General features: G+C 42.6%; 1 protein-coding gene across 2 annotated transcripts in view; it reads left to right on the forward strand.

The window, feature by feature from the left end:
- Positions 1–19,104, forward strand: part of LOC133510613 (ephrin type-B receptor 1-B) — a 167,775-nt gene that overhangs the window by 91,906 nt on the left and 56,765 nt on the right. For both annotated transcript variants that reach the window (XM_061838708.1, XM_061838707.1), the window contains exons 4-5: positions 8,758–8,913; positions 17,696–18,031. In XM_061838708.1, the coding sequence (XP_061694692.1) occupies positions 8,758–8,913; positions 17,696–18,031 (492 nt within the window). The remainder of the gene's footprint in view (positions 1–8,757; positions 8,914–17,695; positions 18,032–19,104) is intronic.

Raw genomic sequence — 19,104 nt, forward strand, 5'->3', positions numbered from 1 at the left:
ACGGGACTGAAGTCCAGGCAATGTTGTGCGGTGATACTTTTCGGAGGGCGCTTGTCTCTGCTACCTTTCCAGCGAGGAAAGGTTTGGCTCCGCTGTATGTCCCTGAATACCAATGACACCTTCTAAATCTCTCTCCACTGCTGCTCTCTGAGCAGCCTTCTATCTGAAAGATAGACTCTCTGCCTTGCATTGCTGCTTCCCCCCTGAAAATAAAATTGACCTAAGCCAGTGTGCCAGGGCGAGATAGCACCAACACAACACTGAGTGAGGATGAGACTGTGTACAGCCAAGAGATTATATACTGCACTTGATCGTTATCTTGCTTATGCTTTGGGCACACACACACACACTTTTGCAACTCATGGATGCACCATTAATGCAAGTCGGGCAAGTCCGAGTCTGCTGATCACGTCACTGCCTCCTGACTCTTCAAAAGGCAACGTGTGGGCCAAAAAGAATACTGGCTGTGAGGTTACCATGGCGACAGTCTGCTCATGGGGAGTATGCTGTCTGCTAAATGGTGTCCTCGTTTGGTGAAGGCACGCACGCACAGATTTTAATTTCTGACAGTATGTGTCTTAAGTGTCCACTGGTCACCTCCTTGATGAGTTAATTAGCAGGAAGATTCCCAATCCAAATTTGGAAGTTCAAACTATATTTTTTGTCCTTCCACTTCTCTACAGCTCTCTATCAAATCCCTTCATCCATCTTTTTTGTTCTTCCAATTAGTGAGGGAACAACAGATATGTAAACATACATATATGTGCATAATCAAGGATTTCCCGTTATCTGCTTGTTTCCTTTTATTTCCCGCCTTATGCATGAAATAACGCCCCTCAGTTATGAGCCAAGAGAATCCAGAAATACACTTCAGCACAGTCTGAAGCCTAATTGGACGATACCGCGGCATCCTCACGGGATTTAGCTATTGTTCTCCACGTGTTTCTGGAGCTTGAGATATCGCCATATTAGAAGGCTGGTAGGACAAGTTCGTTAGAGCGAGTAAGGTTTGGTAATGAGTAATGAGGTGTGTTGTTCATGCAAATTCGTTGTGGTTGAGTGTTTGGGTGTACTCGTGGGGTCATGACACAGCCAGAATGGACGGATGATTAATGAGCAGGGGGAGTATTCTGAGGGAGGAACCCTTGCCTTGAGCACCACCACAGAAAGGAAGATGGACTACTTTCTGTGCTCTTTCAATCATCGTTTTATTCCTGATAAAATCTCTCAGGCCGGCTTCACTTCTTTCTTGTAGTCCATCTCTGTAAGAGATTACAAAGTGACGACTGAGGTTAAAGGAAGCTGACACTGACCAGACTTGCCAAATGATGCCACCACTCTGAACCCTGGATGCCTTCAAAATAATGGCATATGGCGTGAGCAGTTGAAATGAAGCCGAAGTGTCCATAATGAGTCCCCGTTGACCTCTGTCATCAATTTATTAGATGCATTTTTTTAAACCTAACCCTTAAAAACAGTTTCCACCTTATTTCATAAAGCCTAAAGGCCTTTTGTGGTGTTTCTGACAAGCCTTTGTTTCAAAGCTCGCTTTAGTATCAAATAATTGTATTGTGCCGTTCAATGACCTTGAAGAGAAAATGAACACCTGGGCTGGAGAAGCAACTCATTATCTGGATGGTGGCAGGAAAATGAGCAGTGACAGATGAAGAGGAAGACTGAATACCAATGAGTTCCACCACTGGTTTTGCTTTTGCTTTTAAGATATTTGCAGCCGTGGGACATTGTGGGCCCCCCTGTCTTCGACAAACAAACTGCCAAATGATGATAGCCAAAAATTTGAACAGCATATGCACCCTCCTGCGGTTTAAGCAAGAAAGCTGTCTCGTCGGGTGAAAGAGTAACAAAAAGTCAAATAGGGGTCAACTAGGGTCTCAGCCTAATCATCAGCAAGTTTGAATCTGTTTGTGAATAAGGGGGTCTGTGTGTGACTGCAAAGCCTCTAAAGACCATGATCCATCCCATGTGATGAATGAGGATCTGGGGTTAAGGGTGTACTCGGAGGGCAAGAGTTCTATTTCGGGGTCATTGACGTTGACTCCCAACTCTTGGCCCTTCACCCGTCATGCACATTTTATTAAGCCTTAAGACACGCTGAGGTGTGGTTTCAAAGTCAAGCCAATTGAAAAGAGTATATTGAATACAACAAATGGGTGGCAATAAGAGCAGATGTTGTTGGGAATCTGTTTGGAGTAAGCCCACCAAAGTAGTCTGCTTTTCTCTTTTTCTTTGGATGATACACCCGTAGTGTTCTTCCTGGCCAAAGATTATTGATGCGCCCCTGCTCACACCTGGAGAATGTCTCCTCATGGCATAATGGAAGCAGGTCCGGGCTAACTCGGTGGCCGTGACTATTGATGAATTCTCCTGTCATTAAACCATCGGTGATTGCTGAGGTGGTTACTCCAGGTGAAGTGGAAAACAGCCTCCATACTTGGTTGACTCCCTGTCGAAGGCTCGTAATTCTTTACATTTTAAGATTATTAAACCATAACAGTAAAGAGACGGGCCTGGAGTTTCCTGATTAACACTCATACTTACTTTAAAGCTATGAGATAGGAACAAGTTAGATAACTATGTGTACTGTAACGTTGATTGGGTTGAGTAGAAAAGCCATTTCCGAACCCATCTTGTTCATAATCCTTTTTACTAGCTGCCCCTGACTCCATACTGCAATTTTTCATTTTATCCTGCATGCACCTGCTTCTTCTTCTATTTCAGCCTAATGTAATTCTTATCCTGCTCGACCTATAAATCCCGCGTCTCCAATTAATTCTAATTCTTATGGCCTGTACGGATTTTGCAACGGCACATTGCTAACGCATGCGGGCAATGTGACACGGTGCCAGTGTTCCTCCATATATGATGTATGGCCCGCAGTGTGCACTTCATTATACGCTCTGCAAAAATACAGCCGAGTCCGACCTCTGAAACCAAATTCGCAGCTCGGCACATAAGCTATTATTGAACGCTGCCGAAAAAACTCTAATCATATCGCTAATGCTGTTGTATCGAAGAGATTATGGCAAATCAATGTTGAGTGGAAAACGCAAACAACCTGTTTTTCGGCATCTGAAATTGAGGAAAAGTATCTGCTGGGGCAATGACTGACAGTTCAGATATCAGTGACACATCACACCTGGTCAGGCTGGCGTCAGGAATGACATGACGCTATCACAGTTAGGTTGCGATAAATCATGGGCATTGCTCCAAACCTGCCATACATCTTTCTCTTCACTCTAGAGTGACTGTGGGACAGAAAGAGAGAGAAAGTCAGGTCAACATAACAAGGATGCAAACCTGTCAATCAATGGGAAGCCAAACAACAAGAAATGAGACGAAAGGTTAAAGAGCAAAGAAAATGATACCTTCCCGGTGGGAGTGGGACAAACAAAAGTATGCGAATGGGGCTGCGGTCCAATGAGAAAGAAAAGGTGGAGAGAACGGTGCTGTTGGGATCTCTGCGGAGAACACTTGAAGAGAGAAGAATGCTGTGTTTCTGGATGCAGCCAGTTCAATTGTGGGTTATTCTCCCACCGGGGAGACTAATTGCTTGTTGATCTAATGTTCTATCCTCCTCCTCCTGTGCCTGAAAACCGATGAGTGACTGGTCCAGCCAGGAGAGGAACACTTGGCATCTTCTAGTCCAAATACTCAGAAATCAAATCAAATCATGTTGTGCCACTTCTAAATGAAATGAACCATCGCTCAGCCAACTGTTGCCTGTCATTCGCAACCTCTATGGATTTGCTACCATATCGTTTTTCTCCAACTCTTCCATCTTGCTCTCTGAAGCAAATCGCTAATTATGTGTGTAATGAACTTAGTGTTAGGATTCATGTACATACGTATCAGTCAGGGAATGGGACTGAGCGCCTTTGACACATGTCGGAATTGTAAATGTCTGTGTTGCATGCTTGTTTTTAAAGAATCCCCGGCTTGTCCATTAAACCTCGCAGAATCTAGCTGAAAGGTTATACCAAGTATATAAAGCGAGTCCAGGGCAGTTTTTTTTTTCCTAATTCTATAAACCAGTGATTCTGAAAGTATGTCATGATTACCACTAGTGGTACTTGGGCTCCCTCCAGGTGCACAAACGAATCACTGCATTAAATAAAAAAAAAAATTAAAACTTACATTTAATCATTTGAAATGCAAACTACAAATTAGCATATTCAAAATGAAGCTCGCAGTTATGTTTACAGCCTTTACAAGTCCAATAATTAAGTACAGTTTCAGTTGTATTTAACTTTGTAGAACATAATACATTTTAATTCAATTTTGGTTTTTTTTAAATTATGTAATATAATTGCCCAATTTATAGTGTTAAACCAGGCATATCGCAACAGTGGCTTGCAGTAATAGTCACACTTTTTAGGGATGTTTTTTTATTGGAATCTAGTTTTTGTACTGTGTTTGTCATTATGCTTGGTTTTGTAGGACTATAAGACTATTGAGCCTGTAACTTTGCCTCAAGGTGCTTTCACAAAATCAAAAGATTCTAGGCTAATGTAAATGTCGTCACTAACCTATTCTAACGCAGTTAAGTCATAATTGCAGTAAATATTTGGATGAAAAACAACAAAAAATTTGCAACTAGACAAAGTGGTGAGTTTTTTTTCCCCCAAATCAGTGGGATTTACTGAATATATAGATGTACAACACAAAGGGAAAATAGAGTTAGTCATACCTTGATTATATAGTGTTTTGGAGTGTCTGAAATTTGTTTTTATTCATCCAGACATAGTTTTCTGGACCTTGCTTTGTGCACAAAGGGTTCAGGGCTCAGCTGGTAAAGCATTGGCCTCACAGTTCTAAGGTCCCGGGTTCAATCCCGGACCCATCTGTGTGGAGTTTGCATGTTCCCCCCTTGCCTGTGTGGGTTTTCTCCAAGCACTCCGGTTTCCTCCCACATTCCAAAAACATGCAACATTAATTGGGCACTCTAAATTGCCCCTAGGTGTGATTGTGAGTGCGGCTGTTTGTCACTATGTGCCCTGCGATTGGCTGGCAACCAGTTCAGGGTGTACCCTGCCTCCTGCCCGTTGACAGCTGGGATAGGCTCCAGCCCTCCCCGTAACCCTTGTGAGGATGAGCGGCAAAGAAAATGGATGGATGGACGGGTGATTAAGGAGTGGAGGACAACTCATGTTGTTATTGTTTGTCTTTGTGCCAGTACAAAGTGTCCTAAGAATATGATGAATGGTTAAGATTGAAGGACAATGAAGGAATCTAGCGTAATGTTTAATTTCAATGTTTCATTGCTTGAACAAGTTTTTGCCTGGTCACTGACGATCTACTGCTACATTTACTTGCCTCCAGTGCAGACAGTGTGGATCTGTTCCCACTCATGTGAGTGAAAGATGTTCTGCCTTTGTGTTGTCTGTGGCTGACTGACAATGAGTCCAGGGTGTAATCTGGCTTTTGCCCGAAGTCAGCTGGGATAGGCTCAGGCTCCCTGCAACCCTAAACATAAAAAATGAAAGCATTGTTATTTTTGCCAATATGGCCTGCCTGTAAACTCATCGAGATGCGTAGAGCATTGAATATATTTTGTTCATTTACACACCATTAAACAAACACAACAATGTATTGTGATCTGTTTGTTTTCTTCCATTGTCACAAACGTATTTGATCTGCATTTTAATCGCTGATAACGGTATCTCTACAAGTCTGTAAGCTATTGCAATCGCAGATGATTTCTTTCCCCCCCCCCCCCACCAAAGGACTAATAAAGGTTCTGACAGTTTCAATATTCTTGTATTAGGAAATGTGTGATCAAAGATATGATGTAATGACACACACAGACTATGTGTTAGGTGTTAGGTTTAAATTGCTTTCCTGCAAATGCTGCATAGCTTCATGCAGACACACTTATTCCTACGATTGCTCGGGTGCAATCGCGACATTGCAGTTTGTTTTGCTCCTTGTGAAGCGTGGCTTTAATCTGCCTCGCAGCTTCTGAGGTTGTTTTATAAGCTGTTTGTGGTTGTTGGGGTCCAGTCCTGCTCGTATGCATGTGTGTGTTTGTATGTGGTAACTGGCTCCGAGCGGTATTCTGTGACGAGACATCGGCCCAGTCAGTTAGCCCAGGATACGTCTGGAGAACACACCGTTGGGTGCAGCGGCCGCTGTGTGAGCGTGCGCGTGTATGTCTCGCCCTCCTCTTTCTCCTTCACCCAGATTCTTCAATCACAGTCGCTATCCTTTACCAACAGCTCATCAGAGAGCGGTTGAAGAAAGGGGATGGCAGAGTTGTTTTGCTTCTTTTTGACAGAATAGTAGAGCTGCACATTGCTGCATTTTTTATGAAGCAAACATGTAATCTTAAAAGCTTGTCTGATGCAACGATTTCCTATGCAGTAGCTGCACTACACACCTCGTCTGTGGGGGAAATGACAACGCTTTCGTCATAATTGCTTTTTGAAGTTTCTGTAAAGTGAAGATACTGTAAATGTCTTTGAAATTAGACACACCCCAGAGAACACACCCTTGACGACCCTGCCCAATAAAAATGATTGAAAAAAAAATCCCAAATATATAAAATGAGGCTTCAGAATTGTAAACAATCAAGCTGTAATCTCCATTCACAAATGCTGTAGCTATGCTATGATGAATGTATGAAATCACACCCCCTTAAAAATGGATGCTGCTTCATCTAGCATTTTCCTGATGGCTACACATCTGTTTAAGTCTCAGAAAATCTTTCCACTTAAAGGCTCCAGTGACTAAAATGTACCCCACGGGGCTCTCCACGGCACTACGAGAGGTGCTAACCACCAGATAGCCTGTGACCTAACAGGCTTATGGATGCTCCACGGCAGTGACGCAGCGAACAAGCAGTAACACTGTTCTGTAAATTGGGGCATCCAGGTAAAATGACTTTTTTGGGGTGTAGGCACAGCTAACTAGTTGACTGTATGCTGTAACGGTAGAAATGGGTCAAGTAATTATTGCAACTCACAATTCTATTGCCTAACTACTGATGTGAATGAAGGAACTCAGTTCTTATACAGTGTACTGCGGTGAGGAAGCGGGAATTATGTTGAACCCAAGTGCGTGATTGTGCCCCTTTTTAGCTAGCCCCCCAAAATTCAGGAAAACTGAAATGGTGAACAATGCTTACATGCTCCATCTCCATAAATCAATAATACATCCTTGAGAGAACGTATCTCATGTATTAAAAACAAATTTCTGAATTCACTTTACAGGTTCTTTAAAACAGTTGCAGTATTAACATGTGCAACTATTGCATGTAGTCTGTTCTGCCCTTAACAACATACCCCTTCTCATTCATCAGATTAAAACATTCATTTTTTTCACCCAGTTAATTCCGTAATGTTGTAAAAACATGCAACAGGAGGATCAGTGAGATGTTTGTTTTGTTAAATTTATAATGTCCCCCTCATGAGGTGTAGCTACACCACTGTGTCTGTCAACCTCAGTAAGACATAAAACATTTATCATGGTTATTACACTTTGTAATTCCTTCCGTTCACTTGCCCATCTCTGCATCCTTTTGGGATGTGATGTTTAACATTGAGGTTGTTGCCTTCATTTCAGCGCTTGTATCATCCGCAATAATCTTTATCCTCTTCTGTGGCCTTTTCCAATAAAGGGCTAATGGATTCTTTAAATCCACATCAGCTGACTGACAGTGGGCATACCACCGGAACGTACAGTCATCCCAAGGGAAGGCACTTTTAATCTAATAGTCATTGCACAAACAAAGCAATGTCACTGCCACATGCCGCTGCGAATCCGATTATGAAACGGTGACAACTTCAGTTTGCTTTTTAGTTTCTGTACTTTGTTTTTGCCATTGAGTTAATGGTTCTGGGGAAAAAAAACCTTTCAACCTTCCCTCATAACGTGCCTCAATTTGTGATTTTAAGGTGCAAAGTGTTTGTCCAAAAGGAAATGCAGCCAACTATCAGTTGTTGGTCAGTGCTATTAATGCAGTCTATGGATTCTGCACGTAAAAAAAAGACCCTTTAAAATTTGGAATGTGTTGTTAATTCTAATCATTTCTGTTTGTCAGTAGATTATAAGAGAAACCCTTGTGATTACAGCAAAATGCTTAGGTGTCTTCTACGATTCACTGTAAATTAGTAGAATAATGACTTATTTTTGGATTATTTGAGATTACATGCTTCAGCTTCAACTAGCACTTCTTTGCCAAAATGGTGGTTTGATTCACAATTCTTGTGGTTGAGCCATCCATCCCAATACCACTTTTCATCCTCAGGGTAATAGATAAGATGGAGTCTATCCCAGATGACTTTGGGCAGGGTGCACACTGGACACTTTGCCAGCAAACAAATAGCCACCTTTTCACAATTTGTTTCATGGGCAAATTACTCTTCAATCAAGCTAACATGCATGATTTTAAAATGTTAGAGGAAGTAAGGGTCCCTGGATAAAACTCACATCAAGATAATTCCCCATTTCAAACAAAATCGAGTAACGGTTTTTGTGCAACTAACTTGCCGTAAGGAAATGTAACCCATTTTTCCAAATCTGTACAGCATGCTGCGCTCAAATACCTGTTAGCAGTAAAAACATCGCCATAGAGGCTAATCCATAACACAATCAGTTACACAGAATTGAGTCAGTCACAATATGGTCTCCTGTCTGTCACAGTCTATCTTCATCCAGGATGTGTCAGGATGCATCGTGTTGTGGATTTATGGTTACCCCCCCCACCCCACCCCACTAAGAGTATCTTTTTTTCACCAGCATGCCCACCAGGTACTTTCAAGTCGACCCAGGGTCCGGGTCTGTGCCTTCAGTGCCCTCCGAACAGCCGCTCCACTGCTGAGGCCGCCACCATCTGTGTCTGTCGCAACGGCTACTACCGCGGTGACGCTGATCAGCCGGATGAACCCTGCACCAGTAAGTACATAACATAAATGTTCTGACAGCGTGTGCCGCCTATTGTAGCATCTAAGCATAGTTCACTTTAGCTTTAACATCAATGTGACATAACGTCATATAAGTTGATGTCTTGCACTAGTGGGGGTCAAGTCACTGTAGAGGGGAACCTCCACACATAATCAGTCATCTCCAGTGTTTATTTTTTTGCTGTATTGCAGCAATATTTCCTGTTGGAAATAATTTCAATATAGCGTTATCCAAAGATCAACCTGTCACAAAACCTTTATCCAAATTAATTTGATGAGTCGAATTCTTAGCGTCTTTTCACATTGCATTTTGCACAGGATAGCACGCTGTCTACTAACCCATTCATTGAACCGTATATAGGTTGCCACGGTAGGATGAGGAAGCGTATGTGGTGTGGCACTCTAAAAGCAAACGCAAAAATTTTAACTTCAACTGTAAACAAAAATTATAAACGTCCCCACAGTGTCCCAAGCCTTGTGACACAACACAAATTATGTACAATGTTATGGTAAAGAAGACTCAATGATGGACAGTTAAATGCGTTTTGCACAACGTTGAATGCATTGAGTAGTATAAGACAAGAGATTGCGAAGGTGGACGACTTCCAATACCTAGGGTCAAGAATACAGAGCAATGATGAGTGTGGTAAAGAAGTGAAGAAACAGGTCCAAGCGGGGTGGAACAGTTGGCAGAAGGTGTCTGGTGTTCTATGCGACAGAAAAGTCTCCGCTAGGATGAAGGGAAAAGTTTGTAAAACAGTGGTGAGGTCAGCCATGGTGTACACATTACAGACTGTGGCACTGAAGAAACAACAGGAAGCAGAACTGAAGGAAACAGAAATGAAGATGTTGAGGTTCTCGCTCAGAAGTGGGCAAGTTGGGTAGGATTAGAAATGAGCTCATTAGAGGGACAGCCAAAGTCGGATGTTTTGGAGACAAGGTTCGAGAGAGCAGACTTAGATGGTTTGGACATGTCCAGAGGCGAGAGAGTGAGTATATTGGTAGAAGGGTGCTGAGGATGGAGCTGCCAGGCAAAGGAGCGAGAGGAAGACCAAAGAGAAGGTTTATGGATGTTGTGAGGGAGGACATGAGGACAGTGGGTGTTAGAGAGGAAGATGCACGAGACAGGTTTAGATGGAAAAAGATGACACGCTGTGGCGACCCCAAACGGGACAAGCGGAAAGGAAAAGACAAAAGAAGCGTTGAATAGTATAATCTTGTTTTCAGACTCGAGTATAAAAATTATTTCTTTGCAGTGTAGGTTGTGGCCTTGATTAAAGTTCTTCTTCATTTTATTCTCACTGTTTCTTTTTCTGTCCATCTGCTGTCATGCCCGCGACTGTGTAGCAACCCTGTCCCGGTGCTATCTGTCGGAGAGCCAATAATACCACTCATAGCATTGCTGAGATTTCCTGTTGTCCCTGTTGCCACACACATGCACCGCAGAGCACTATTACGACTGCAAAAACTGTATTTACCTCTCTGCTGCTAGTCTCACAGCAGGTTAGTGTGATTTTGCATTTAGAGTTGTTATTATACAGTAATGGCTAATGGGACTTTTTGTAATTGCTTATCTACTAGTGAATCTAATGGGTATAAAAACATTTTTTTAAATCTTTTAAAATAAATGCCTTACGGCTGTGGTAGTGCCTCAGTGGAGCACAGCTGTCTGCTTGGCTGTTCCAAATGCTCCCCAATGAATCCATCCACACCTTTAGGCCTCAGAGCTTCTCATCATGTCTGGTCTCTCTTGGCATAGCGTACAACATCTCTCTGGTGTATTAGTTGTTGCTCCATCAAGCACACCATCTGCTTCTTCCTCGAGGCCCTTAGCTCTCCCCAAGATGTCCCAAGTGGTGGTTGTTGCCCTCTGGTATCTGTTCCGTTTCTAAAAGTAGCCTGTGTTGGCACTTGCTCTTTTCAACCTGACCACATCAGTTTATTTCTTTTATTTTGTTCTATACTAGGACAGTTGAACTCCAAGCTTCCACTTACTGTTTTTAGGAAATATTACGTATGGTTATTACTCGGGTAATGTAGTAATACATTATGCGGCCTTTTGTAAATTTTGAATCCTGGCCAGTGCCCCAATTACTAGCCACAGTCCACATGCAGGTCCTAAGAACTGATAAAAGATAGGTGGTTTATGTCAGGCAGGGCATTTGGTGTAACAACTTTGCCAAATCATGCATTTGAGTGATTTGCTGTGGTAATCTGGGACAGAATTCGCACAAGATATTGGGATTTTCATGGTGAGGGAATTTCATTCGGCATTTTATTTTGGTTAAAGACCAAAGTTCAGACATATAAGAACTCATGCATCTATCGGCAGTTGATATAAATTAGATGTGATGGAAAGATTCAATTAAGGTGGTGATTACTCATTCTTCTGGTGACAACAGATCTTGACAATGGAGAGTATTGAATGCTTGCAGTCCGGATATTTACATTGAAAGATGAGAGAGTCCAAGTACTCTTCTCCAAGTAATCTTTCTCAATGCATCAAAGGCTTGGACAGTGATGGGATGACTTTGTCATATGTGGCATGTTGTCAGTCTAACAAAGACAGTACGACCCACATTGTCTGACATACTATCCCTGCAATGTCACGTGAGGACTGGTCACAGTTTAGGGTCATCTGTTGGCCTGGACTGTCTGCAAAGTCCTACTCCTGCACAGGTTCCCCAACCTTGCCTGATTGACAACTCGCCATTTGTGTTCTGTTACAACGTTAAAGGTAAAATAAAACTTGTGATGTAGTTTTGAAGAAACTGTACCTATAACATAAATGTCAACTGCCCCTTTGAGCACTGAAAAGTCATTGCAATTCTTCATCAAATTTGCGTTAAAGGAATTCTCTTGCAATAGCATCTCAAATGCTTCTCTGACTACAGAGTCGTAGCTTAGCCTGATTCTTTGGCTTTCCCTAGATCTCAGCAGGGGGTAGGCAGTGAGATCATCCTTGTAAGAATCTCTGTAACGCTGTTGGGCCTGATAAAAGCCAACCAGTGTAGCAGAAATCAGGCCATTCTCCGGCAGCAGCAGAGGCTCGAGCACTTCCTGCAGTCCTCCATCAGAGGGGCCGGTCTCTGTGTGCTCCAGATCGCTCTGATTAGCTCGCTGATGGATACTCCAGTGCCTGGCTCTGTCAGCAGGGAGCTTCACGTCATTGCCCCCTCCACCCCCCTCGATTCCCCATGCCCTTGGGGATAGACCAAACTATCTCATCTCTTCAGAGTCCCAATCTGCCATGTTCTGCTGAGTCTATCCAAGACCTAAAAAAGTGGTGGGAGCAGCAAGTAGGCTGTCTCACAACACCCCCACTTCCTCACAGCTTGCCTCCCCTTTCGTCTATTTGAAAGAGAAAATACCAAAATGGTAGAATTGGTTAAAAAAGAAAAGGGCCTGTGGATTTATTTATCCTTTATTTTTTTTTATTTTTTTTTTGGGGGGGGTGATTATGAGAGTTGGGGAGGTGTGACAAGCCGAGTGGTAGCGAAGGTAAGTCAATCGATGGAACGAGAGCTGATTGGGTCACAAAGGGAGAATGGGTGCTGAGATGACGCACCGTGCTGTGAGTCATCGACAGGAAAAAAAATCATGAAGGGATTGTAACAGAGGATTTAGGAGGAAGATATATCGAGAGATTGTCTGTCTATTGATCTATCTTATTTTATCTATCAATCAATCTATCCATCTATCTATTGATTCTACAAACTCCATAGCTTACAGTGCTAAGAAATTAATACCTCTGACAGTGTCAATCAAAACTGGGGATTGTTTTTAACTGAGCTGTCACAATGTAAATATACGTATGTTGGAACTGATTGTATAAACTCTTAAAAATGTGAGATGACAAAATCAAGCTTCTTAAACAGTTATATTTCACAATTAGCATTAGTGTGGTAGCGATTACCATTAAAAAAAAACACAAATGATAAGTACATTAAGCTCACTTATACATGCTATGTACATTACACATTTAATCGTCTTAAAACACACGCTATTTTGTTTTTGGCAAAGTTTATCAGCAGCCTAACAGTGCTTTTGTCTGCAATAAGTCTGCGTGAAACACTGATTCGGAACGGAACCTTTTTTTTTGTCTCAGCAGAGCTTCGAGGGAGAAATTGTGCATCGACCTACGTTATTAAATTTTTCTTTTCCCAGCCCTATTCGTAATGACTCAACTAGTGATACATCACTTACAATATACTGGAGCTATTCTCTTGTTCAGGTATGGCGAATGTAGTCCCTGTAGAACGCCAGCAAACAACCTACGCCCCCATCTTTGTGCTCTCAAAACACCCAGAAAATATTCATCCTCATAACTGTACTATAAATATGTTGTATTTGAGCTCTGCACTACCTACACAACCTTGCAATGCTCCTTGCGGCCACTCTGGCTGAGATCTGTATCTGCACGCAGGGATGTCCTGTGGGTCCCTTGAGCCTGTTTCATTTCACAACATAAAAACAAACAGTTTAAACGAGTAGAAACACGAGGAGGCCTAACTGCCAAGCCATTCTAAGGGAGAGTCGAGTAAACAATGTGAACAAGAGTTTATTTTAGCCACATGGGCAGTCTTCATATTAACATCCAGGGAAGGAAAGTAGGTCGTGGGCTTTTACAGCCTCTGTCAAATCTTTATTCACAACAGGGTTGTTTGTAACCTGGCTTCATCGCCTGCAAAAGCCACAAACCCTTTTCTTGTACGTGCATATTTTTGGAACGTCATCATTTTCATCTTGCCTAAGCCTTAAGATCTTCCAAACACTGATTGGATTGATATTTCATTTTAACAGAAAAGAGGCAATATTTATATCTCAAATGTATGCAACATTACTACCTGTAATCCAGTTAACCAAAAGAGGTAAGAGGCGGAATATGCCCTCCAATTTTTTGTGAAATGTGGAAGGAAGTCGGAGCACCCACGAAACACAAGGAGAAATTGCAAACTTCCAAATGTTTGCTTTCCAAATTGCGAGAGTCCTTTTTGCTTATCAACAGCCCAAAAGTACAGTGTGCCCTCGCCCATTTGTGTTTCACCATTCACAGCCGTGCACATTTACAGATTTTGCTCTCTACAAGGTTTTATTTATCGATTTATTTATTTTAATGTACTGTATTTTCACAATTGTCGATGTCTTAAATTCTCTTCTAAACAGATGAGGCGCCACATTAGGCATGCCGCCTTAAAATGTGGTGCACCTTTGCAAATGTCGCTGTGTGACTTGTCCAACAAAGTAGAATTAACATGCTAGTTATATTGTTAGCAGGCATACAAATACGTGTTTTAACGTGTATGTAAGCTACCATTATATAACACATGCTTTGCAGCACTCTTACTGTCAGCAGTGCCCCAAAGCATGCTGGGAGGATGTAAATAGCATTTAAAGTGCATGTCTGCGTCAATTATTTCATGAGTGTTTCTTTCATTTGTTTTATTATTTGCTGGTTATGGTATTTTGCTAGTTTGATGTGCTGTGATATTGTTAGATTTTATGTGACACCGTGAGTGTGTACCTCATCATTAATGACCTGGCTACACAGGCAGTGTAGTTGGCCAATGTAAGCTTCTTCTGTTTACAGATCCATCCATCCATCCATTTTCTTTGCCGCTTATCCTCACAATCATGTCAACGGGCAGGTGGCGGGGTACACCACACTCACAATCACACCTAGGGGCAATTTAGAGTGTCCAATAATGTTGCATGTTTTTGAGATGTGGGAGGAAACCGGACTGCCCGGATGAAACCCACGCAAGCACGGGGAGAACATGCAAACTCCACACAGGCGGGTCTGGGATTGAACGCGGGACCTCAGAACTGTGAGGTCAATGCTGTACCAGCTGATCCACCATCAGGCCCCTGTTTACAGATGTGGAATACAATTGTTCCTCAATGCCTCATGAGCGCCATCATATGATAACTTACGTACACGCTAAAACCTGCTGGCATGCATGCTAACAGTGTAACAAGTGTGTGAAAGTGTACTTGATTAAACAAGTCAAACAACAATTGTGCACATAAGGTATGATGTCCGTTTTGGAGAAAATTCAAGACTTTTAAGTGCATCATATTGTTGCAGAAGTATTGTACGCTTCATACATGGGAATATTAATACTGTTTCCATTATTTGCAGATTTTCGTTTTATGCCGGGGTGGAAGGAACGTAACCTCTGCGAATAATGGGGGATCAATGTATTATTATTTCTCAAGCATGCCTTTGGTGCATGATATAATGGCCTGGATGGAACACAAATAACATCTGCATTGTAATACATTCACTCACTGCCCTTGAGCATATGACCCGGCCCATTGCACTGGTTTATCTTACTTCAATTTTAAATTAAAGACCCATTTTTTTCCAACCGAGCCTGCCTGGATATGATCATATCCCTCGCCCTGAAATACTATTTAAATGAAAGAAGCGTGTCTCTGACCACAAACAATTGTGACTGGCGTGGCGAAATGAAGACCAGCTGAGAGCCTGTAAAGGACGTTTCCAACAAATTAAATCCTACGGCCAATTAAAACTGTCCTGTGCTGCACTAATAGTCTTAAAATCACTGGATAAGTGGCAGTCACATCTGATTTCCCACGTCATTCCAACACGTGTAGCTCAGCTGGAGTCAGGACAACGGGGTGAGGAGCCTTTGTCACCTTCTGAAATGGATGACATAAGTCGCTGATATTTTTCCAAGGGTGTATGACTCACTCGGATGAAGGCCAAGCATGGGACCACATTGTTCAGGCGTATGTGTACATGTCACATGCCTTTTCCACTTGGACCGATGTAAATTCTCTGTATCTTTGGAGGATATCCCCTAACAAATATGAGAATAACAAATTATGTGCTTATTGTGCAGTAGTAATACTTTCTCTCTTGGTGTCCTCCAAATACTGTACACTAGCAAATTATGTTCCATTCACCATATATGTAGATCTGTGGTCTTCTCATCCAGACCACAATATTCACACCAATAAGGGGGTGCACTCTTATGGTCATTGGTGCCTTGTAGTCGTGTGCCATGTGAGCGCACATGAAATTTGAAACACTATATGATTATTTTCGACACAATATGTGGTTAAAACGTTTTACCAAGCTACTAACTTCCAGAAATTGTCTTGTCTTGAAACATCCTAAACTAAGTAATAGCCAAATAATCTTCTACTTTCTGTCAGAGGTAACAACTATGATGTCCGCAGATGATATTGTGATCTGCAGTGAAAGCAGGGAGCAGGCGGAGGAACAATTTGAAAGATGGAGGCACGCACAGGAAAGGAGAGGAGTGAAGATTAGCCGAAGTAAAACAGAATATATGTGCATGAATGAGGGGCGGTACGGGAAGAGTGAAACTCCAGGGAGAAGTGATAGCGAGGGTGGACAACTTCAAATACTTGGGGTCAACAATACAGAGCAACGGAGAGTGTGGTAAGGAAGTGAAGTGAAGAAACGGGTCCAAGCTGTGTGGAACAGTTGGCAGAAGGTGTCTGGTGTTCTTTGTGACAGAAAAGTCTCCGTTAGGATGAAGGGCAAAGTGTATAAAACAGTGGTGAGGCCGGCCATGATGTATGGATTAGAGACGGCGGCTCTGAAGAAACAACGGGAAGCAGAACTGGAGGTAGCAGAAAGGAAGATGTTGAGGTTCTCGCTCGGAGTGACCAGGTTGGATAGGATTAGAAATGAGCTCATTAGAGGGACAGCCAAAGTTGGATGTTTTGGAGACAAGGTCAGAGAGAGCAGACTTAGATGGTTTGGACATGTTCAGAGGTGAGAGAGTGAGTATATTGGTAGGAGGGTGCTGAGGATGGAGCTGCCAGGCAAAAGAGCGAGAGGAAGACCAAAGAGAAGGTTGATGGATATTGTGAGGGAGGACACGAGGACAGTGGGTGTTAGAGAGGAAGATGGAAAAAGATGACACGCTGTGGCGACCCCTAACAGGACAAGGCGAAAGGAAAAGAAGGAGAAGTCAGAGGTAACGGAAGAGTAGTATTACATCTGAGAAATTAGTCATTTTTCAAATGCTTTCTGCTACTATGTATGTAAGCCATAAGGTCTGTCAACTCCTTTTAATATAAAGGTCGGACTTCACAGGGATAAATAGCTTTCAAGTATGGTCCTCAGGGATGTCTTACCCAACCTAAGTAGCTTTGCTCTGCGAATGGTCACGTGTGCCGTGTTGGGGCCAAGATATCACTGAGCAACTGGAGGGAGTCCCACATCCTCCGAAAAATCCACTCAGTCATTTGAACTCTTAAAAGACTGCACTCCAACTGGGTGCTGGTGAACGAGTCCCCTTTTTAAGCAGCAGTGAATCTGAATGCGCCACTCAAGCAAAGCACTTTGTTTTAACGTTCTGTGATTTTTCCATGAATATCATTTTGGAGGTTTTGCTCCAGCTGTGTGCTCCTGGGGAGTGAATGGGAGCGTGAATCTCCAGAGCCCATTGGATAAGAATACTTCATGCAACGCTGCATTTTGCTAAATAACCAATGTTTGATAGACACAAACGTTTCGCAGTACGATCCCTCTGGGTGTGAGTGGAATAAATTAGCATTTCAATTGTGCTGGAGAAGGAGGAAAAAGATGAGTGGCCTTTACCAACAACATGTTACGCTCACTTAAATGACCCAAATGGACAGAATAGAATTTATCTGCAAAGATGGGTCTTTTACTCTTAAATTCCCAACCGTGTGACTTACTGAATGGTTCTCAATAGAACTCCAGGATTCACTGGCCTTCGGTTTACACATGCTGCGTGTCTCTACAGGTGTCCCATCCAGCCCGCGAAATGTCATATCCATTGTGAATGAGACGTCTGTGATCCTCGAGTGGCATTCTCCGAGAGAGACGGGCGGCCGCGGCGATGTCGTTTACAACATCTTGTGCAAAAAGTGCCAGGCCGACCGGCGCTCCTGCTCCCACTGTGACGACAATGTGGAATTCGTCCCTCGTCAGCTGGGCCTGACCGAGACCAGGGTGTTCATCAGCAACCTGCTGGCGCACACGCTGTACAGCTTCGAGATACAGGCGGTCAACGGCGTCAGCAACAAGAGCCCGTATCCGTCCCAGCATGTGTCTATAGACATCACCACCAACCAGGCCGGTAAGTGGGTGAAGTGACAAGGTGTGATAATGATGAAAATTGGAGTAATTAGCCTGAAGTCATCATTTACATTACAGTATCTGTCGTTGGTCAATATTTGCAGCCATGTTTTTTATTACCTCTTGTCCCTCCAGATTGGGCAAAAGTAACATTTAGTTTCAATGCACGTGTGAGATTTCAATTCAGTATACCTTTTTGCACAATGTCCATTTCAACGTCTCAGGTCACAGCACAGCTGACTGCAGTGCCAAAGCGATTTTACATAGATCAGCCGTGAGAAATAACTGTTAGGCTTGAAGGAAAATGGTAGCTGGTTATAGGCCACGATTCAATATGAGCTCCCTCACTCACCCGAATCAAAACAAAAGGACTGGAAATGTGATATTCCAACCATATCTGTGAGAGGCGCCAGATTTCCTTCCTTTGTGGTTTATTTCCAGATCAAACCAATGATATCCCGCGTTTACGTTTTTCTCCAGGCAATACAGTTTTTGCTTCTTTAATTCTTTAAACAGGGGTAACATATGTACGTCCTCTGTTTGTCTGTCTTTTTAGCCTCACATCTGTAGCTTGCAGGATGACAACAAGAGTCTCTTGTTTTTTTGAATTAGTCTTCTCTAAATTAGATTTTGTTTTGAGTCCAGCACCCTGCGACGAGCCTCCACTTCTGTTACCACTGAAGGCTACATCCCTCTCAATACCTGTCTTTAAATTTTAAGATTCGCATTGCTTCACATGCCTCATCTTTGAGTTATCAAAACCAAGATAGCGTTAGGGTTATAAACATTCTTAGTGAGGTTTTGATGCTTTCGCGTGTTTTAAATTCAAATGTGCGTTCATATATGTGAGTCGCAAAAGTGTTATTGGTTGTGGTTTGCAATTCTCGAGGGTTGGGTCACCTTTATCTTTGTGTACCAGCTATCAAGGTCCATCTCTGGTCAATATTTTAATATCAGTCAGCCTGCAGAAGACCTTAAGATAAATACATGGGCAGCTTCTGTTTTCAGGCTCCGTTGCAAGGTTTTCAGGACTCTTCTTTTATCTACAGTATATGCGTGCGTGTACCTGTCATG

This window comes from Syngnathoides biaculeatus, chromosome 13 (assembly GCF_019802595.1).
Source record: "Syngnathoides biaculeatus isolate LvHL_M chromosome 13, ASM1980259v1, whole genome shotgun sequence".
Classification (NCBI taxonomy): Eukaryota; Metazoa; Chordata; class Actinopteri; order Syngnathiformes; family Syngnathidae; genus Syngnathoides; species Syngnathoides biaculeatus.